General features: G+C 35.8%; 1 protein-coding gene across 2 annotated transcripts in view; it reads left to right on the top strand.

Annotated features, from left to right (window-relative positions):
* Positions 1 to 23,149, top strand: part of TMTC2 (transmembrane O-mannosyltransferase targeting cadherins 2) — a 387,738-nt gene that overhangs the window by 257,243 nt on the left and 107,346 nt on the right. For both annotated transcript variants that reach the window (XM_058568709.1, XM_058568710.1), the window contains exon 8: positions 316 to 437. In XM_058568709.1, the coding sequence (XP_058424692.1) occupies positions 316 to 437 (122 nt within the window). The remainder of the gene's footprint in view (positions 1 to 315; positions 438 to 23,149) is intronic.

The following is a 23,149-nucleotide window of genomic DNA, read 5'->3' as shown; positions in this document are numbered from 1 at the left end:
TAAAAAAAAAAAGAAAAAGAAATAGCGACAAAGGGCTTATGTTTGGGAATCAGATGTGCCTAGATTAAAAATCAGAGCTTTACCACTTACTAAATTTTTAACTGTAGCCATTTCACTTAATTTCTCCAAACACAAGTTTCCTCACCGGTAAAATGGAAATGATGATGACTTTTGGGGAATCAAATGAGATAATGGATGAAACTATTTGCCACAACATCTGAAATTTCATGGGATATAAACATGATGATGTCATACTGTTGCAAATGCTGTTGGAAAGCTGTGTCCTCCGATTGAGCTTTGTGGTTCACTTTCCAGGTGAAGCGTACATGCGATTAAGCAAACTCCCCGAAGCAGAGCATTGGTATATGGAGTCATTGAGATCCAAGACTGACCACATCCCTGCCCATCTCACCTACGGGAAACTGCTAGCTCTAACAGTGAGTAACTACCTTCCTCACCCTTTAGAAATTGGTTCTCTCCGTGCAGACTGACGTAGATGGGGTTTGAGGTACTGGTTCTTTCTTAGCCAGCTAATTCAAATTGTTAGAACATAATGATGGTAATACTAATTTAGGACCCTGTACAGAAAATATGGAAAAATGTGTTCCTTTGGTTATGGGTTTGCCTTAGATAAAATGTGATATGTTATGATCCTTGATATAATTCAATGAAAATATATAAATGGAGAACCCCAAATATGTGATTACATAATGAAGTTGTCATAATAACAATATGTGTATAAAGATTATGTTCTACAAGCCAATGTTAACCCCAAATTGGCTATAATATAGAACTAAGTATGATTCTTTCCAAACAGCCAAAACTTTGCATGTGTGTGAATCAGTGTCACCTAGAATTCCTTCTAATTGGAAATCATTACATAAGAGAAGTGAAGCTGTCATTTGGCCACCCACTATGTGACAAGAACTCTTGGAAGCAACATTTCCATAAAAGTGGTATTAGTTTGAAGCATAAGAAATTGCTGACATCCTACCATTGTGACTTACAAAAATTGTAATTTCATGTGTTTCAAAGTAGTAGTAATGTTTTTATTTTACACAACAGGGAATTGTCCAAAGTATTTAAATAAATTTTCTGAGCTCACTCAGCTAATAAGTAGTAGAGCTAGCCTTCAGTCCTAATATGAATCTATTATCTGTGTTATTTTAGTTATACCACCTAATTCTCTCCAATATTAATAAAAATAAACGAATACTAGAAAAACGTAGAGCAAATGGTCAGGAAAATAATTACTAAGTGAATTCATAAAAAGACATCTTATAATTATTTAAAAGTAAGAACATTTTATTTTCCACAGAAGATGGTAGACTAAATAATTAAAATTATTATGTATCCATTCTAAGATAAGACTAAAGTGCTATTAAAAAATTATATAAGCAAACTAGGTAACCAGAAAACATCCCACTAAAAAACATCTAGCTATGCTTAATAAAATATAACAGATATGCTCTTAAAGCCTAGCTGAGCTCAAAAAGTAGTAAGAGAATTTCCCAGGGGCTAGGAATGAAATGGTAACTGAACGCCAGGACAGTAAACAGTAGGCTGACTCTGCCGCTGATTCGGGATCCTTTACCTCTTGTGGCAACCAGTGGGAAGGGGTTTTTTGTTTGTTTTTATTCTTGCTGTAATAAGAGACAAAGCTTTGGAATAATGGAAGGCTAGGAATTAGATGCCTAAATAAAGCAGGGAAATTCAGACCCTCATTGAAAGGTTAATATAGAATAAGTTTGCATACTGCTACGTGAAAGCAGCTTGAAGGTTGCCTGTCTCAGGACGGGATCTGAACGTAGGATGAATGAAGTCTGTGTTGGGAATTTGTCACTGCCATCCTCCCCTTACCAGGCTTTGGGTTTTGAATTTATTTTGCTAGCATAGTCAGGGAATTCCTAGGGTAAGAAATTAAATAAAAATCAGTCCACTAAAAACTTTTACTGAAGAAAGTACTGAAGATGTCCTTCAAAAGAACACAGTTAAATCTAGAAGAAGTTACTGAGTGAGTTGCAAAAAGAATGGTGAACAAAGAAATGGTGATCATGTGGGTAAATCAGAATAAACTTTTACTGAATAAAATAATAAGGAGTGATCTCACAGGAACAGTCAGAATGGGAGAGGAGATGATATTTAAAGTGCTTTATGGAAGTCCGAAAGTGGATGGATGTATTGTAACTGATTTGCCAGAGCAGAGAAAGCCATCCTCTCAAGGAGCTTTGGAGGGATAGCAATGAAAAGAAAGGTGGCATACTCAAAAAGAAACCTGAAGAGACTTAAGACCTGGAGGCAGCTGACATAGAAGAGCAGGAGTGAAAGAGCATAAAATGGGGTTATCAGTTGTAACCTATGTACGAAGCAGTTAGGTGTCTCCCCCATGCATACAATGCCAGCAGCTAGGCACTTGAAGCTCATAGTGGGGGAGCGCTTGAGTAAGAGAGGTCTGGGACATGGGTACAGCTTGCACGATTGAAGGTGGAATGCAGACAGGACTGAAAAGAGGATTGATTTTGAATGTCCTACAGTGGAGTACTCAGGTTCTCAATACCCCTGCCTACCACAAGCAGAATACCAGCAACACAGAATTTATCCTCCTCCAGCACCTCATACACACAGATACACGTGCGCGCGCACACACACGCGCACACACACACACACACACCCCACCTCCCAAGAAATTGTTGAATTCTTAGCTAGAGAAACTGAATCACTGTAGAGAAAGGACTTCCATATACCTATACTTGGAGGTTCCTTATGAATGACAAGCTCCCATACCAGCACACAAAAGTGAAGCTATCCAGTTTAGAAAGCCTACTTTGCCCAAAGGACTTCATTCAGCTTTTATTAACTCACTCTTAAATATCAGTGGGCATCCAAGTTCATCAGTCATATTAGGAAAGCCTCAAATGTAAAAGATTGGAACTGAAACAAAGTACTAAGAGAAGGAAACTGGAAGAAAATTAAAGAAAGCAGAAGAAAATTAAAGAAAGAAATTGAAGAAGAAATTAAGGAAATTCAAGAAGAAAATTAAAAAATCCTTGGAAAGAGATGCTAACGTAGCATTTCATGAAGCAGGTCGCCATCAAAACATAATGAAAAAATGAGAAAGAGCTTTTAGAAATTAAAAATATGGTAGCAAAACAATTTTCTTATGAAGGATAGGAGAATAAAGGTGAGGAAATGTTTCCATACACAAACAAAAAGATGAGAAAGTGAAGAATGTGACAGAAGAAATTATGAAAGAAATCAAGATGGGGGCTCGACAGACAGAGAAAGGGAAAGGAGAATGTTACTCAGAATTGAAGGGTTCAAGTTGTTCTTTCTACCATTTATAGGATCATAATGTGTCGAGTTTAATCAGTTGGAAAAAAATTGTTTTACCTTATGAAAATCTTTTCCGTTTCCTATTCTGCTAGGATGATAATTCACACAGCCCCACATAAGAGTAGAATTCATATATACCTCTCGCCCCAACTACTATCTTTGAAATGTTCTTATGGAATTCATATGGAAACATTTTTAATTAGATTGATAAATGACCACCTTCAAAAAATATCTATAGAAGTTTCAGATGCTTGATTTTACAAAAAAAAAAGTCACGTAGAAAAGAAAAAATTGAAAGCTTAAATGTACTTAATTCTGAATATACTTAGACCGTGACACTACTTTGGATATAGAAACCGTGTCCCTTTTTTTCCTTCTTTTCAAAGCCTGAGTATTTTAAGTTTCCTGTATCAAAAATATGATTTTCAGACTACTTACTTTTTTAGGCGGCTTGTTTTAAAAACAAGATTTAGAAGTTTTAGTGTACTGAAACATATGGAAGGGAAGGAGAAACTCACGTATTACAATCCAAATTTTAACCTCTCCCCCTACCAGCAAAACTTTTACAGTTTCCGACTTGCTGATTAGATGAAATACAAACCCTATAATGGAATGGTTTAAACTCACAGTGCCAAAAACCCCAAAACCATCTTTAACAGTTTCTTTTTGAATTATGAGATTTGGCAAATTTCTGATCCCAATGGATCGCCTTTGTCTAATTTTGGGTTTCTTGAGTTGGTAATATGCCGTTGACTTCACGTGGAATTGGCAAGGTGGAAAATGCCACACATTCTGACTTCTGAATGCTTTAAATATAACATATTATAAAATGGAATTGGCTATTAGTCTCAAGAGAAGAATAGAAATGGCCTGTTGTTTTTACTGTTTTGTCAAAACTGACCAAAGGCAAAAATATGTAAAAATGACATGCGACTATATTAGACTTAGACTGTAGAGTAGGATTTCATTTAAGAATTATATTTTTATAAGACAAATTAGAAAAAATCTGGTTATTGGTACTTTTATTACAGCCAGTGGAATGATTCACTCAATACATTTTTTTGTACAAATTTTTCTTTAAGAATTTGTGTAGTATTTACAGTATTTAGAAAAGTTCAATGGGATTTAGAGTTTCCTAGAATGCCTTGACAAATTCCATAGATCAAATCCTTTTTTATTCCTCTGCCAAAAGTGTCCTTTTCCTCTCTCCCCACTCAAATTTTATTTCCTCTGTGAAGTCTTGCCTGAGCCTTTCAAGCAGTTATTTTTTCCTTTCTCTGAGCTTCCATAGCACTGACCTCAGTATCTCTATAGTAACACTTCCCAGACTGAATGGCAGACGTTAAGTCTATGTCTGTCTTTTGATCCTAGACATGGGGCAGGAACTATATCTTATCTCTTTCTCTCTTCTTTGTATGGCATTTCAGTATCTTGGTGACTATCCCAACACCCTCCTTGTACATTTCTCTTTTTGAGTTATTTAAAGGCTGGGTATATAACTTTTTAATATTTTTGTTTCCCTAGCCTGATTCTCATTTTCTCATTAATCCCTTCATTTGGTCAACACATGTATTGAGATGTTACGCCATGCTAGGCTTCACTCTAATCTAATGATATGTACTGAAGAAATGAATGAGAGTGGTGTGGTTATAGAGTGGATACAGCGTAATCTTCCCAGACCCTGGAAGGGGAGGTGGGCACAAGAGGGTCATACATCTCTTGAGTGCCTGTGCTTGACGTGTGTTATTTCATGAATTCTTATAATGAGTATTATTCTCATTTTATAAAGGAGAAAACTGAGCTTCAGAGATTTAAGGAACATCCCCAAGAATTACTTAGCTACTAAATAGTAGAATAGGATGTAACCTCAAGGTTTTCTGAATTGAGTATTATTAATTTTCACTCTATATTAAATATTTTTTAAATGTGGAAGTTTTTTCTCCTTATACTTGATTGGAAAATCTGAAAGTAAGCCAGTACTTCCTCCCTCCCTGTGTTTTATAACTTATTTTACACATTGCCTCTAAATACTAGTTTAGTTTGAGTGGTTAAACACATTTTTATTATTAGGTATCCTAAGTCATGAACTTAGGACTTCTATTTTTGGCTATTGGCACTTTTAGATCCTACGTTATAACTCAAATTCAAGTTTTCCAAGGTATTACAGAGAATAGTTCTGCCGTAGCCTCACTGGTAGCCTCCATGCTTAAATAGAGTTGATATCTCTTTAAAATACGTGGAACTTTCATACCAATGTCATGTTCAATTAAAATACTAAACACAAGTTCTCTTTAATATCGTGATTTATTCCTTGTTTGAACTTTGTTACCTAGGGCTAATGCCATGAATTTAAAATTGGGCATGCGTTAAGAGAGAAAGGAAGGAATAACATTTCCATTATTATGGTATTTCAGATGATTTTATAGTTGTTCCTGAAGCTGTGTGTGTTCTCTAGTTGTGTGCACATCCTTACTTTAATTTTTTTTTTGGTCTCCCTTTTTTTTTTTGTCCTGTTCAATTTAGTTAAGCCAAATATTTTGCAGTTTTTGTGAGCCAGTAAAATTAATATTGACTTAAATTGTAGTAGAAGCTACTTGGCTGTTAGCTTATTTTCCAGATTTAGGTTAGTAAGAGAGAAGGAAGGATATAGGAGATTCTGACAGTAATTCTTGATACAAAAAACCTTTATTTTGGCTACTGCCTGGAAGCACTGAGCCAGATTTCTGTGTCTAGCCAAAGTTAATTGGGCTACATAAAACTCCAGTTGTGAAAGTACTTGAGGTTCTCTAGAAAATTTCCATACCCCAGGCTAACATGGTGTCGGGGAAGTCTATCTGGCAGTGTAAAGTGCTGTGTGTTTCCTTGGGTCTTTTGCAATCATTATAATAAATAGTTTTGGGCTGAGATTGTTTTTTCATTTGGTTCTCTGTAGAACAATGTTCTTCCCGTTTTGCATATTAACTAATATTTGGATTGCTTTGTTTTATTATAATCACTGCACAGCCATGTTCAGAATGAAGACAGAAAGAACAAAAAATAATTTTTCCTGTGACTCTGATTATTATGGATATGTCTAATTGAAGATGTCAAATTTATTCTGTGAAAAGAGAAGGGATAATATCACTTATATCATGCTACTGAAATATTGGATGAAATATAAAAGAAGGTTTAATTCGGTCTTCAGCTACACTTTTTATATGAAGTTGCCTCATCTAAACTCTATGATTTAGATTCTGGAGATAATATAGTCATGATTGTATTATTTTCCCTCTGAAGCATAATAAATCTGATAGTTCATTTTTTAGAAACCAACCCCTCACTCCAAGATACTCATTTTGTTATCTAGCATCAATCTTATAATTACTTGTTGCCACTAAGTGACATAGCAATCCAGATATCTCCAAAATATCCCAGACTTTTATTCTGCTTTTTTATATCATTTAGTGAAAGTTATTGTTAGACATTTTCTTTTGCCAGATAGTCTCAGAAACAATGAAAATTAAAATATTTAAATTCTCAGCATTAAAAGTCACATGAAATAATTCTGGCTGCTTTATATCTGCATGTATATGCTGCTGTGTTTGAAAAGAAATGTTGGCTTTTTATTAGGAGTAAATAAAATTATATTGCTTTTAAACTAACTTACATTTTATTGGGCTTTTTTGTTTGTTTGGTTTTTGTATTTGGTCTGTAATGATCATTCAGTGCAATTTAAACAGCCCAGCAGGCTCAGGTCTTGTAATCCCCCATCTCTGATATTCCATGTTATTGGAAGGATGGCAGTGGAGAAGTGGTGTGCTTCTTAAACATAGCTTGGCTTTCCTGTAAGACTCTAGAAAAACAATCCATTATAAAAACCTGCATTTCACACACGTTTCCTGAACCTGAACTCCATCTTCATGCTCTATAATAAACAGTGGTGATGCGAAGACCAGTAGGGCGTTTCCTTGGCCTTAAGAAGGCTCAATGCATTCTGTTTCAGAGAAATTTATAACAAGAGCCGTGAGCTTCAGCTGTGGGCTACCGTGTTTGTGACTGGTGAAAATAACTTTTGTTTCAGAAAGAACAATTATGTAGGTACTTTAATCTTATTTCTTTACTCTTTATTTTTTTTTATAGCCATCAGATCCCACACCAGTTAGTAGGCATTTTCCTCCCGCTTTAGAGTCCTTTAATTTGTTAGATAAGCCCCATTGATACACTAGACTACATGACTTAACTTCAGGACTTCTAGCTTGTTATTCTTTCTGCTACATCATGTTGACTCTTCCTTCACGTAATAGAACAGGAAAACATTTTAATATGAGTCAAACTCTGTTTTTAATTTCTGTTTTATATTTTCCTAGCTTGGTAATTGTTTTCTAATGTATCAAATAGAAGAAAATTTGAGTATCGCTCCTTATGAAAACAGCATCCTGGTCTAAGCCCGTGTTTGCCTTCAGGAAAGGTGGTACAGAAGACATCGGTTCTCAAAAGCAAGTATCTTTCCTCCTAAGTGGTTGGACCAACACTCTTACAAAAGGAGATTGCCTTTTTTTTTCCTGTGGCATCTGAATATAGATATATATATTTACACACACACACGTCCATATACACATACACACACACATGCATATATATAAAGAAGCCACATCTGTTCTATGATGTGAAAGTTTTCATTTTTGCAGTCTTGTAAATAGGTTCAAAACCAGCCCAGCCATGAACATGTGCACGAGCCTATAAGGTTATTGTCATTTCTATTTTTCCACGTTACATTTGAGGCCCATGAGCCTCAGCAGCCTGCAGCATGAAGCCTGCAGAGGTGTAGGTTGTAATCTTAGCTTTTTATTAAAATTATACTTCCTCCAAACAACAGTTAATTCTGAGCTCAACTTCATTTTTCTCTAAGTCCTGAGCTTCTAGGAGCATCTGAACTTCTCATTCATTTCCTGTCTTCTTTGACATAAATCCTCATCTGTTGCTCTCCTACCCAATAAAGAATTAAATATTACGTATGGGGTGGCCTCTTGCCCTGCCTCTTCAGTGCTCATATCAGTCACAGTACCTCCTATGATTAGCTCATGCTCTTTATCATACAATGAGCTAGACATTTTCTACATGCTGTTCCAATACCTCCTCACGCAATCCCATGATCTAGATACCCACTCTATAGATGAGGAAGCCGAGGTTCACAGAGGTTAAATCCAGATCTGTGTGCAAAGCCTGTTGCATTATACTGTCCCTTGGTTTTTCTGAAAGCTGTATTATTTAAACTGCTCTCCAGCCTTTTATTTATAAGACAAAACATGCATAAACAGTACCTCATGTGTATGAATGCCTAACTTCAAAATGCATAAAAATTTACTTTCAATATAAGTCTTCATTCGGTTTTTAGATTTTCTTGTCATGCATTCTGAAGTGAAAAGACAATTTCTGTCTATATTGTTAAATAAAAAAGGAATTTTAACGTGGGTAATTCTAAAAAGGATTTAGGTACCTATATATGTAAAGTAACAAGGAAATAGTAATAATGAAGTTCAATTTTTAATTCAAATATGATGTATATGGTATACCATATATGGTATATAGTTTCTCTCATATTTTAAGTTTTGAAGGAAACATGATATTCCAAACTGAAAGGGAGGACAAGGTGAGAGGCCTGAGTGAAGTGACCGCTGACCTTTACCTGTTAACATTTAACTGGTAAAACACTGAGTTGGAGCCAGAGCACCTGAGCACTTACCTGCCTAGAAATTTATTTCTTCTCACAGTGGAAAGCATAATTCTTTTAAAAGGCTTAAAGTTGCAGGAGTCTCATTTCTGAGGTATAATTGAGACTCTGTAAAAAGTGACAGAATGAGGTACATTTTTGAGCCTACAGTGCAATTCAGTGTGCATTGTAATGACAATTCTTTAGGTGGAAAACAGCAACATGCAGGAGGATTCACACATAAATAGGACCCTTTGGTCACTTTGACATTAGTCGTGTGGCGTTAGGTTTAAGATGGCGCTGATGGTTGTATAGAGCCGTGTATTATAATGTCATATAATGGGGAAATAGGTAGTGTAGTTGTTGTAGTGGTCAGTCTGGGGAATTTTTGTCCCTGAGAAATAGAACTTGAAAATATTATCTACGATACAGCTCTATGTCCTATTTCTTGGGATGAAGCAGCAACAGCTAGAAGAATAGCAAAAGTTCTATCTGCCTGAATCAGAAATTTACTCACTCTAAGCAGAAAATGACTGATCAGGAGTCTCGTGTTTTAAGATATCTTTGCATATCTCAAAGAAATTACCTCAGCAGAGGTATAGGGTTAAGTTGAAATCTATTGCTTTGGTTCAAGATAGTTTCCTGAAGGTGTCTTTTTGTCTTGTCTATCTAGGGTGTACATTCTCCACAAGTGGTAATTATCTTCTCCATTCTGTTTCCACTTATCTGGAAGAGGGATCCTCTCCCCTTCACTGCTTGAACAGTACTCAACCTATGTATATATATAAATAACTGCATATGTAGTCAGGGACTGCCATAATGACGTTTCAGTCAATGATGGACCGTGTATACAAAGATGGTCCCATAGATTAGTACCATATAGCCTACGTGTGTAGTAGGCTATACCGTCTAGGTTTTTTTAAGTACACCCTGTGATGTTTGTACAACAACGAAATCATCTAATGACACCTTTCTCAGAATATATCCCATCATTTAGCAATGCATAACTGTATGGTCATGTAGTGATGCACTTATTGAATTTGATACCTTTTGACTATAAATGTTAACAAAGCTGACTCAGATGGTAATGTTACATAGCAAGGATTGCTCTTACTTGATAATAAAATGGGGAATTTCAAATATGGTGAAATTTAAGGGTGCCAAAAAGATTTTACCACTGCCATTGTTGCTTTGATAGTTTCTATTAAAGCAATATTTCCAGTAGGTACAAAATACATTCCTAACATGTATTCCATAAACATTAATATGTCTAGATGTTCCTTAAGAAAACTAAGTAGTCAAATTAGTGTGGGGAAAGCTGCATACTATATTTCCTTCTCAAAATATATTAATATACATATTACCTATTAAAGGCTCTGAAAGTCTTTTTGCATTTAAAGCCCTACTTAGTATATTTATCATGGAGCCCTTTTTTCAAGTTAAACCTCTTCTCTTTTTTCTTTGGTGAGGCAGATTAGCTGTGAGCTAACATCTGTTGCCAATCCTCCTCTTTTTGCTAAGGAAAATTGGCCCTGGGCTAACAACCGTGCCCATTTTCCTCTACTTTTATATGTAGGACGCCTGCCACAGCGTGGCTTGATAAATGGTGTGTAGGTCCGTGCCCGGGATCCAAACCTGTGAAACCCAGGCTGCCTAAGCGGAGCACACGAACTTAACCATGCCGGCCACCAGGCTGGCCCCTCAAGTTGCACCTCTTATCATCCAGAGAAAAAAATGTCCTGCCAAATGAACTCTGAGGAACTTTATAATATACCAAACTGGAAGAGGGTGGGGCATAATGAGTACAGAAATTCTAGAAATATACATAAATGAAAAATGGATTGGAGACAGAACATCTGAGCCATTGCTAACCTAGTAATTTCTTTCTTTCTTAAAGTCATTCAGTCTTAAACATCTAAGAATTTAGTAAAAATGAATATAGTTTGTTGCTTCCCTCTGTGATGAGTGAACAGAGATAGGAGGAAAGTTATAGGAAATCAGGAGAGAGGTACCATGAAGGTCAACATTTTAGGAGAAAAAAATTATTATTCACGTTGGAGCTAGAGCTACCCTAAAAATAGCTATTTTCTAAATTAGTCCAAAACCAAAGTGAGTTGAACTACAGTTGAAAATGTTATAATGTGATGAGAATGCGTTTGCAATCTCCAGAACACTAGTAGAACAAAACAGCTTTGTTTCATGTTCACTAAATTTCAGCCATAATTTGGAAAGAGGAAATTCACTTTATTATATTGTGACCAGATGCAAATTATCTTTCTTTTTAATTCCTGAAATAGAAACAGAATTTGATTATTGCAGTATTTGAAATCTTTTCGTGACGTATCTGTACTAAATGCCAATACTTATAACCTACAAAGAATAATACATCAGAGGAAGTAGTTATGATTTTGTTTGAGATTTTTCCTTTGCCTGGAAAACTCTTACTCTCCTGTTAAGCAGTTTGAGTGCTAATAGGTTTTTTAAAAATTGTTATCTTATGAACTTGTTGTTATGAACTATTTCAAGCATATAGAAAAAGAGAAAATGTTGTAACAGATACCCATGTATTTTTAACTCAAATAAAACAAAGGCTAAAATTTTGTGGCATTTACATTAGATTTTTAAGAAATTAATTTTCTAATGAACTCTTTCTTTTAAACTAGTTTTAGATTACAGAATTATCGCGAAATTAGTACAGAGAGTTCCAGTATGCCCTACAGCCAGTTTCCTCTATTATTGACAACATACCTTTGTCTGGTACATTTGTCATGATTAATGAGCCAATATTGATATATTATTATTAGATAAAGTCATATTTTATTCAGACTCTTCAGTTTTCCCTGTTTTTTGTTGTTGTTCCGGGATCCCATCCAGGATACCACATTTAATGTAGTTACCTTTTCTCCTTAGGCTTCTCTTGGCTATAACAGTTTCTCAGTCTTCACTTGTTTTTGATGACCTTGATAGTTTTGAGAATTTTTTGGTTATTTTGTAGAATGTTCCTCGATTGGTGTTTGGCTGATGTTTTGTCATGATTAGACTGGGATTGTGGGTTTTTGAAGAGGAGGACTACAGCGATGAAGTGTCCTTCTCATCACATCATATCAAGGTTATATATTATCAATATGACTTATCACTATTTATGTTAACTTTGATGACCTGGCTTGAGGTAGTTTTTGTCAGATTTCTCCATTGTAAAGACACTCTTTTTTCCCTCCCTACAATTTCCCTCCCAAATTGTACTCTTTGCAAGGAAGTCACAATGTGCCATCCACACTTAAGGAGTAAGGAGTTATGCTCCCTCTCCTTGAGAACAGAGTATCTGCATAAATTGTTTGGAATTCTTCTGCATCTCTTCTCCCCAATTATTTATTCAAAAATTTATGTATATTAGCTTGGACTCAAGGATAATTAGTTTATACATTGGATTATAACACATACTACTTTATTTATTTTGTCTGAAATTGGTTTTGTTGCCCAGCTTTTACCAATGGGAGCTCTTTCATAGGCTTCTATGTCTCCTTGACATATTTCCCATTATTGTGTGTGTGTGTGTGTGCATGTGTTTTCCTTTGAGCAATTTCTTACTTTCTGTCAGTGTAAGATGCTCCAGGCTCATTTTGTATATTTCCTGCCTAAGTCCTAGAATCAGACATGTTTTCCATTGAGCCCTAGTTCCTTTTATTGCAGAATGGTTTAGAAAGATCTGGGTTCTAGGTGTACTTATTGCTACTGGGGTGCTGTTACTTCTAGGTTCTCTCAGATGACAGAGCGAGGACATATATGTCTGTATACTAACAATGTATATACACGTATCTATAATTTATAAATATTCTCTATGTAGCTGTCTGTATCTATATTAAACTAACCATAAGTTCATACTGATGTCTTCAGCTCTAATCTATTACCGTGTGGATCTTTCTAGCCCCCTCCCTTTGTTGATGTGTAGTTTCCCGTTACAAGAGAGGAATCTGGCTTCCACCATCCACCATACAGTTTCTTAGTTGTTCATATTCCAGTAGTTGGGTATAGTTGTTTTAGAATTCTTAACCTGCACCCCCAAGGGAAAAAGGTTTATCACCTAGAGGATTGTTCTCATGTATAGTTTCTTTTGCCTTCTGTCTTACAGACTCTGCTCATTTCCCAGTTTACGTAGATCAGCACCTTGTTCTCCCTTCCATTCAGTGTGCTTGTCTCATATATTTGTAATGTATTATGATTCTTTTGTCACATTCTGTATTCTATCCTGGTATCCCCTGACCTCCTAAATGCCCCTGTTTATCTGTATTAGTTTTCTTTGCACTGAAGTCGTCTTTGTCTGAAATTAATATTCCAGCTTTCTTTTGATTACTGTTAACATAGTTTATCTTTATCCATCCCTTTGCTTTACCTTTCAGAGTCTTTACATTTAAAGTAGGTTTCTTGTAGACAACATGTAATCAGGCCTTTCCATTATTACTATTATGATTATTATTATTCACTCTCACAATCTCTATCTTTTAATTGGTATTTTTAGACCATTAACATTTAGAGTGGTTGTTTGTATATTTGAATTAATGTCAGCCATGTTTGTAACTGTTTTCTATTTGTTACCAAAGGCTTTTTTTTCTTCCTTCCCTTTTTTCCCCCCATTTTGCTTATTTTTTTATTGTAGTAAAAAGACACATAACAAAACTTCTCATCATAACCATTTGTAAGTATGTAGTACAGTAGTGTTAACTATGTGCATGCACATTGTTGTGCAACTGATCTCTGGAACTTTTTCATCTTGCAAAACTGAAACTCTGTACACATTGAACAATAGTTCCCCTTTCTGCGTTCCTACGGCCCCTGGCAACCACCATTCTACCTCCTCTAAGAGTTTGACTGCTTTAGAGACCTCATTTAGGTAGAATCATGCATCACAGAAGTTTTTAAGTTTGATGTAGTCCCATTTGTATATTTTTACTTTTATTGCCTCTTCTTTTGGTGTCATATCCAAGAAATTATTGCCCAATTCATTATCATGAAGCTCTTTCCTTATGTTTTATTCTAGGAGTTTTATAGTTTCAGGTCCTACATTTAGGTCTCTAATCCATTTTGAGTTAATTTTTGTATATAGTGTAAAGTAAGGGTCTAACTTTATTATTTTGCATGTGGATATCCAGTTTTCCCAACACTATTTATTGAAGAGGCTTATTCTTTTCTCATTACATAGCCTTGGCCATATATATAAGGGTTTATTTCTGGGATCTCGATTTTGTCCCATTGGTCTATATGTCTGTCTTCATGCCATTATCACACTGTTTTGATTGCTGTAGCTTTTTTTTTGTTGTGGTGGTGGTTGTTGAGGAAGATCGGCCCTGACTAACATCCATTGCCAATCTTCCTCTTTTTTGCTGTGGAAGATTAGTCCTGAGCTAACATCTGTGCCCATCTTCCTCCATTTTTGTATATGAGATGCCACCACAGCATAGCTTGAGGGGTGCATAGGCCTGCGCCTGGGATCTGAAGCCGTGAACCCTGGGCCAATGAAGTGGAGCGCGTGAACTTAACCACTATGCCACCAGGCCGGCCCCTACTATAGCTTTTTAATATGTTTTAAAATCAGGAAGTGTGAAACCTCCAGCTTTGTTTTTCTTTCTCAAGATTGTTTTGGTTATTTGGAGTTCTTTGAAATTCCATATGAATTTTTGGGAAGTTTTTTTGTTGTTGTTTCTGTAAACAATGCCATTTAGGTTTTGATCAGGATTGTATTGAATCTGTAGGTAGTGTTGGGTGGTGTGGACATTTTAACAATATTAAGTCTTCTAGTCCATGAACATGATGTCTTTACATTTATTTGTGTCTTCTTCAATCTCTTTCAGCAATTTTTTATAGTTTTCAGTGTCCAAGGATTTCACTTCCTAGGTTAAGTTTATTCCCAAGTATTTTATTCTTTTGATGCTATTGTAAATGGGATTGTTTTCTTAATTTCCTTTTCAGATTATTTATTATTAGCATATGGAAAGACACCTGATTTTTGCATGTTGGTTTTATATCCTACAACTTATATGAATTTGTTTATTAGTTCTCACAGTTTTTTGATGAAATCTTTAGGGTTTTCTACATATAAGATCATGTCATCTGGGAACAGAGATAATTTTACTTCTTGCTTTACAATTTGGATGCCTTTATTTCTTTTTATTGCCTAATTGCTCTGGTGAGAACTTCCAGCACTATGTTGAATAAAAGTGGTGAGAGTGGGCATCCTTATCTTGTAGAGGAAAATCTTACAGTTTTTCACTGTTGAGTATTATGTTAGCTATGGGTTTTTCATATATGGCCTTTATTATGTTGACATAATTTCCTCCTGTTTCTAGTTTTTTCACTTTTTTTACCATGAAAGGATATTGAATTTTGGCAAACGCTTTTCCTGCATCAATTTAGATGGTCATGTGAATTCCCTCAGTTCTCATTTGTCTAGAAAGTCTTTATTTCTATTTCACTTTTTGAGGATCATTTTGCTTAATATAAAATTCTAGATTTGTGGGGTTTTTTCCCCAACATTTTGAATGTTTTACTCTACTTTCTTCTTGCTTGATGGTTTCTGGTAAGTACAATGTAATTCTTAACCTTGTTCCTCCATAGATAAGGTGTTTTTTCCCCCCTCTGACTTTATTCAAGATTTTCTCTTTGTCTTTGGTTTTCTACAGCTTGGATATAATATGGCTAGGTTTATTATTTTGGCTATTTATCTTGGTTATGTTCTCTGAGTTTCGTGAACCTATAATTTGATGTCTGTCATTAATTTTGGAAAGTCCTCCATCTTTATTACTATTAATATTTCTTCTGCTCTGTTCTTTCTTCCTCCTCTGATATTCCAGTTACTCATGTATTACATGTTTTGAAATTTTTCCACAGTTCTTGGATGTTCTGTACTTTTTATTCATTTTTCTCATTGCATTTCAGTTTGGGACGTTTATGTTGACCCATCATCAAGCTCATTGATTCTTTCCTTGGCCGTGTTGAGTCTTCTGATGATCCCATCAAATGGATTCTTCATTTCTGTTATGATTTCTAGCATTTCCTTTTAATTCTTTTTTAGAATTTCCCTCTTGTCACCTTACCCATCTGTTCTTGCATGGTGTCTACTTCTTCTATTACAGTTGTTAACGTATTAATCGTAGTTATTTTAAGTTCCCTTTCTAACAGTTCTAATATCTATTTCATATTCCAACATCTGAGTCTCGTTCTGATGCTTGCTTTGTCTTTTTGGACTATGGTTTTTTTTTCCCTTTGGCATGCCTTGTAATTTTTTGTTGAATGCTGGACATGTTGAATTTGTAATAGGAATTCAAATTAATAAGCCTCTAATGTGAGGATTTATGTTAATCTGGCTAGGAGTTCAGCATTGTTTAGTGTTTTTTGTAGCTATTGGTGCTAAAGGCTTCAAATTCATCTAGTGTCCTTGTTTTTATCTTCTGTCTTGATGTTAGGTTTCCCTTAGTATTCTTTCTGAGAGAGACTCTATGTCGTGCATGTCTTTTAGGTATATTCCAGTGTTATTATAGTGAAGCCCTGTTGTGGTGGTGGTAAGGTATGAGGGAGGGGGAACATTCTATAATCATTCAGTTAAATCTCAGTCTTTGATTTGGCCTGTGTCTCTGTCCCGTGACCTTCACAAGGTTTTCTACTTGCATAGCTCCACTTCTCCTACTACCTTAGCTGAGACAAAAGGGCTACAGAGGATGAAGTAAGAAGAGTGCCCTTCCGCCACAGCTCTAGGACAAGGCTCTAGTAAAATCTTTCATCCTGGAGAGTAGGCCTGTGCTATTGAGAAGGCTCCGGGTATATTTCACAAGCATTACTCTTCTCCCCTGCCCTCACCAGGAGAGTATCTTTTTTGGTTCTTCACTGTGAGAATCTGGTCAGTTTCCTAGAAGTAAAGACCATGAAAGGTTGGGAGCCCCCTACAAAGACTGCGACCTTCAAGAATTTCTCACTCTCTAGCTAGCCCACACTCAGCCTCTAGCAAGCTGTCAAAATTACCATTTATGTGTGTCTACCTGTTCATGGCTCCATTGGCTTCTGTGTCAGATAAGCAGATCTTGGCTGTAACTCTATTTCTATTCCTATTTTTGTTTCTTTACTTCAGTCTATGTCTGTGTCTATATCTATGTCTGAATGTATTGGAAATTACAGGTGCTCATGGGATGTGCTATATATTTTTGTTTGCTCATGGCTCAGAGCATGGTGTATTGTATGTAGTAAAGCTCGGTAGATATTTTCTTAGTATTTCGAAAGTATAGAAACAGATATTTAGAAAAATGTATTTGATTGTGTAGCTTACCCCACTTCTCCATTTGCACTCTATCACTTTAGAGGGGATGCAGCTATGGGAACGCTGACTCTGGATGGCTTGGCTCGTTTCACCACTTATTAGCTTTGTAATCTTGGTCAAGTTATTTAACTTTTCTCTGTCTCGTTCTGCTTGTGTGTATAATGAGGGCAAAAATATTTTTTTGTTGAGATGGTTGTTCAGAAGTTAAATGAGTCTATACATGTATATAAAAGCATTTAGAACACTGCCTGGTATGCATATTGTAAGGGCTCACTACATGTTAACCGTTAGCGGTAAGAACAATATCGTTATTCTTATTCAGTAAAATTTTTGTCTTTGTATGACATGGAACATTGTTTATTATTTGGCCACAGCCTTCCTTGTTCAGCCTCAGCAGCCATAATCCCCCACAGTATTAAATTTCTGATGGCTCCCTAAGTATGTTATGTCTATTCTTTCTTTGTCTTTTCTAAGCATGCTGCTGCCTGGGCCTGAAGATCTTTCTCCTGTCTCTCCACTTGGCAAAGTTCTACCCATCCATCCAGTCTCAACTCTAATACTCTCTTTCATAAAATAGTTACTGATCCTTCCAGGCAGCCTTAGTGCTTCTCTTTCAGGGTACTTATTGCACATGAATATCTACATGATAGCTGAATACTAATTACTGTTGTTTTGTTTTTTTGGGCGGTGAGAATAGAGACCCTGTCTCTGCACTACTGTTACTAGCTTGGTGTTTATCACATAGGTATTCAATCAATATTTATTGAACGAATGTAAGTGAAATGACTCTGAAGCAGAGATTGGCCCCATTCACATAAAAGTTTTCTGTCAGGGCATAGCACTGACCCATCACTACCCTTCCCCACTGAATTAATTCTTCTGTTATCTGTGATCCCAGGAAAGTAGGTACATCACCTTCTATTATTGTTGGCTAGTTTTGTGTCTGTCTTCCCCACTAGACTGAGAGCTAGTCTAGGGTATCAGCTCAGTCTTATTCATTTTTTTAGATGCTGAGAGAGAATCTTGTACAGCAATAACTATTTGTTGAACAAATAAATTATTTAAGTGTTGCATGGTGAAAGGAAAGAGTGAGAGAAGGAAAAATAAAAGTTTTAAAGGATCAATGTTCAAGGTGAATGTTTATACAAGTAATTAGAAAGAAAAAAAATGATGTTTTAAGTCAGTTAAAATAAGTAAAAAATATGAGAACATATATTTTTGGTTTCATTCTGTTGGTTAAAAATGTCAAAAATCCTCAGCATTGAAAAGTGATTGAAGAGTAAGTTTAAAGGGTCAAATAGTTGGATAACAACATTTTTGAGTGTAAATAATTTCTTCTTTTTGTCTCAGTAAAAATGATATGATAATCCTATAAATGTAGAAATGCTGATCATTATTTAAAGATAGGAATGAAAAAACACAAAATTAAATATATTCCTTTATTTTTTTTCCATTTGATAACATAGTAGAGTATGATCTTCTGGCTATCTGTTTTGCTCTGATAGCCTTGGAGTGTAATCTCAGAAGAGTGCATAATATAAATCATTTATTTCAGAGGGAATTTGTAGAATTTCATGAACAGTGGGGTAATGATAATGAATATGTGTTCTTTTGACAGGTATAATAAAATACAGATAATCCTCTGTTCTTTTCTTTTATTAAATGTGATATGTGGCAGCCAGGAGTAATATTATCTTTTATAGAAATTATCATAATATTTATATATTATACTTGAAGAATCAATTTGATATGTAAATTTGGTGAGATGGAGAGCACTATGAAATATTTTCTACAGGAAGTCATTAGGTTGAATTCACACCGATGATTATAGAAGAAGCAAGCTTTTCTTTTTATAGTTTTGCTGAAGTTCATTTGTGATCTTAGAAAGTATTAACTTTCAATTAGCACAATATCACCTACTCAATTTGAAACAAATATTAAAATAACTACTGTACTAAAAGACATTTAAAAAATCTTTATTTGGAACTCTGAGGAATATTTTTTTTCATGACATTGTAGATATCCAAGTATTTGTGAAATGAATGGATTAGTAGTAGTATTGTAAGCCACCCAAACCTAAAGCAGTCACTATTCCTGAAAGAATGAATATGTTCTGTTGTATAAAATTTTTCTTACAGATAATGAGTGACCCTTGTTTAGGCACATAGCTTAGTCTCTTCATAGTTTTCTAACTTCATTTGATCATTTATTGATCGTTAATCAAATCTGATCATTTGATTATTAACTTTATTTGATCATTAATTTGTGATTAATGTTAATCATAAACATACTTTTTTACTGTTTCTTGCTTATCCTTCAATACAGAAGCGATCTGCTGGAAACAATGTCTTCTGTGGCTGTTTTCTATACTTCCTTTTATTTATCCCTCCACTACCTATCCAGTACTTCTTAGTTCATTATTATGTTTTAAGAAACAAAATGAAAAAACATTAACATGGTCATCTGTAGCCATTTACTTTGAAAAGGAAGTGTGAACTATGGCAGATTTGAATAAAATTGTATTTTGGTTAACTGAAGTTTTGCTTCTCTGAAATACCATGTCTCTGACTGTTGCAATATTGAGAGTCAACTATAATTCTCCTCCTTTCTTATTATTCTTATAGATTGGTAGCAGCTTGAACCATGCTAACTGCTTCAACCTGAACTTGCGAAATCATGTCAGCATTTCAAAAGAAAATGAACCCTTTGGAAAATACATATTTCTGAAAGGGGGGAAATGTGTTCTAAAACTGTCACCAGTATTTATATGGGTTTTCCAGTTTGATCAAAAGTGATTCTAAGTTCTTTTTACTGAAACTTCAGTTTCGAGCTTTGGTATTCTCCCTGATTTCTCTTTTCTTCAAGTTCTCTGATGGCAGAAACAAATTTTGCCTACAGTAGTCTAAGACATTCCAGAATAAGAGACAGTTTGGTTGATAACTGAGTATCAGTTATCTGAGTATTGGTATAACTGAGTATTGGTTGATAACTGAGGGATCGAGAAGTTCTTCATGTGGGTGTGTTATAAGAATGCTATTTTAAATCAATGAAAATAATCATCTGCCTCCATGACTTACCTTTGGATAAATGGATTTAGGTATAAAAGGTCTAGTTAAGAAAAACTGACTGTTTTTGTGAGTGCTCACAGTGTGTTGCTGTGCTATGCTTTTTAGATATATTTTACCTCATTTAATCCTTTTAAGATATTGCACAGTAGCTACTGCCGCCCCTGATACACAAACATCATAATAGCTAACATTTGTTGAGCACTTACTATGAGCCATTCCTGTTGTAAGAGCTTTGCATGTACTGTCTCAGTTACAAACCTTATCAGGAGACATCATTCTTATCCCTGTAATGTATTCTGGAGTCATTAAACAACTTGCCCACGTAGCCCAGCTATTTTAGGGATTGTTCTTGAGGAGATGAGCAAACTCAGATCCATCTGATTCCCAAGGCTGTGTTCTTTCCCTTATGCCCATGCTCTTCTTTTCATAACATATCTGTGCTTATTTTAAAATAAGAACTGCTTTAAATGATTTAGTAATGTAATAGCTTACATTTTCCCCCAAGTCTTCAAAGGGCCATGTTTGTGTTTTTCGTGGCACGACACCATATACCCCAAAGTGCACATGCATTCCATTTTGAGAAGTTGAGTAAGTCAATATGTTTCTTCCAAAGCCTGCTCTGTATTTGTAGCAGTTGTGCAAGGAATGGTGTCAAGTTGGCTACACTGCCCTTCTATATGCCTCTGCATTACTTTGGTAAAAATGCTCTTATGATTGAGAGTGTCAGTTTAGTCCCTCCTGGATCTCACAGATAAACCTGCCAACTCAGGTGTCAATTAAACTGCAGAATGTGACGAAGACGGTTTGGGAGGTTGATGTTTAGTGCGTTCTGTGCAGGCTTCACAGCACGTTTTTCCTACCAAGGTCAACAGGGTATGAGATGTTGACAGAGATAATTTAGCCCTGAGCTGAACTGCTATTAAATTGTCTATCTAGACGCGAACAGGTTCAGGCTTTCTGTTCTCCAATTCCGTGTCACCTCTGTACTCAAATTTTCCTATTAGTGGCCCACAATTTCTTGTGGTATTGCACATTTTCTCTTACTGTAAGAAAGAGAGTGAGAAAGAAAATTTTATTTTGTAATAATGCCAAAACTTGTGTGTGTATGCTTCAACTAGCACAGTATACTGCTAGAACTTGGGAGTGATCCAGTTCAACGATATGCTTGTCGTATGCATTTATACATAAAAACTCGTTCTGCTGGTAATGTGCCAGCCTCTGACCATTTGCTACGTGTGTGTGTGTGTGTGTGTGTGTGTGTGTGTGTGTGTGTGTTTCCCCCTTTCTGCCCAGTTTAAAGTTTCTATACTATCTCTGGCCAATTCACACTCTCAAAGTGAAAGTCAATGAGTGTTGGTAACAGACAATGCTGTTTTCAATAGATCTTTCTTTCTTGTAAGCCACAGATAATTATTATTCACAGAAGATGGCTCAAGAATCATTAGCCTTACAGAAGGTAGAAATTTGGTAACTTTAGTTGTTAAATAGCCTTATTTTGTCAAATAGATGTGTTTTGAGTTGGTTGGTATCAAATTAACCTTTGTAAGCTGCAGGTCCTTTTACTGGTGTTAAAACAACGAAAAATTTCTCCATTAGGCTAACTTTCTAAATAGTTTTCTTAATTTGGATCTTGTAAAGAGAACTTTTAAGCCACCAGCGCTTGGACTAACTAGATAGGCAGTTGTCTTGATGCCTGGCAAACTTTTCCTCCATCTGTGAGCCATCTGAAGTATGCCACCTCCTTTTTGAGACCTCCCCTGACTCATTCAGGCAGAATAGATGCCTTGGTCTCTGTTTTTTCCTCATGTACGTAGTTAAAGAGCCCTTTTAAGTAGTATCTTGCATTTGGTAAGGACCTGCCTCCAGAGTCACCACAATATTACTCAGTCTATAAAAGCAGGAGTCATCTTATTTTATCTTCATCTATCCAGAGCCTGGCACAGTTCTAGGCATATGGTAGGTCGTCTCTAAATGTCTGATGAGGAGTGGATGGATGGGTGGATGCATGAGTTTATGAGTGGACCCCTACTCTATAAAGCTTATCTTTAAACAGCATGATGATTTCTTTTAGTAAACTTCGGGACCAAGACTATAACCTAATAGCACAAACTGTGAAGCCAGATTCTCTGTTTGAACCTAGCTCTGCCAAATCAAGCTTATATTCCTTGGGCCAGGTACTTACCTCTCTGTGCCCTAGTTTCTTATTTTGTAAAATGGATAATAATAGTATCTCAGGTATGTTATGAGGATTTAATATGACAATACACATAAAGTACTTGGAAAAGTGCCTGGCACATAGTGATCTGCCCTATAATGTTTCTGTTCTCGTTATATAACATACAAAGGGAAAGCAGAATTGCAGTGTGCTAGGACAACAGACTACTTGAAAAATGTGTTTTGGGAAGCAGAGATGAGTGGAAACTTAATTATGCTTGACAGATCTCACATGGTCTTGTGCTGTGAAAGGATTCCTTTGTTAATGCCTTCTTTGTTAGGAGTTGGGCGGTGGATGGAAAGCTGAGGTCACAGTGAGACCTCACTGATGCTGCCAGTGGAACCTAGTGGTTTTATCTGGTGGGACATTGCAGGGTCATAAAAGCCGTTGTTTGACTCATCTGATTTAGGTGAATACTTGTGAGAGATAAACGAGAATTAGGATAGTTATAGAATATTTGTCAAAATCAGGAGGGAGTGCTATTATATTTGCCCTGGAACAGTGGGCATAGACAAAGCAGTTTCAGGCAAACCAGAATTACT

This window comes from Diceros bicornis, chromosome 25 (genome assembly GCF_020826845.1).
Source record: "Diceros bicornis minor isolate mBicDic1 chromosome 25, mDicBic1.mat.cur, whole genome shotgun sequence".
NCBI classification, from domain to species: Eukaryota; Metazoa; Chordata; class Mammalia; order Perissodactyla; family Rhinocerotidae; genus Diceros; species Diceros bicornis.
Note: the sequence above shows the minus strand (reverse complement) of the source record. Positions and strands in the feature narration are given on the sequence as shown.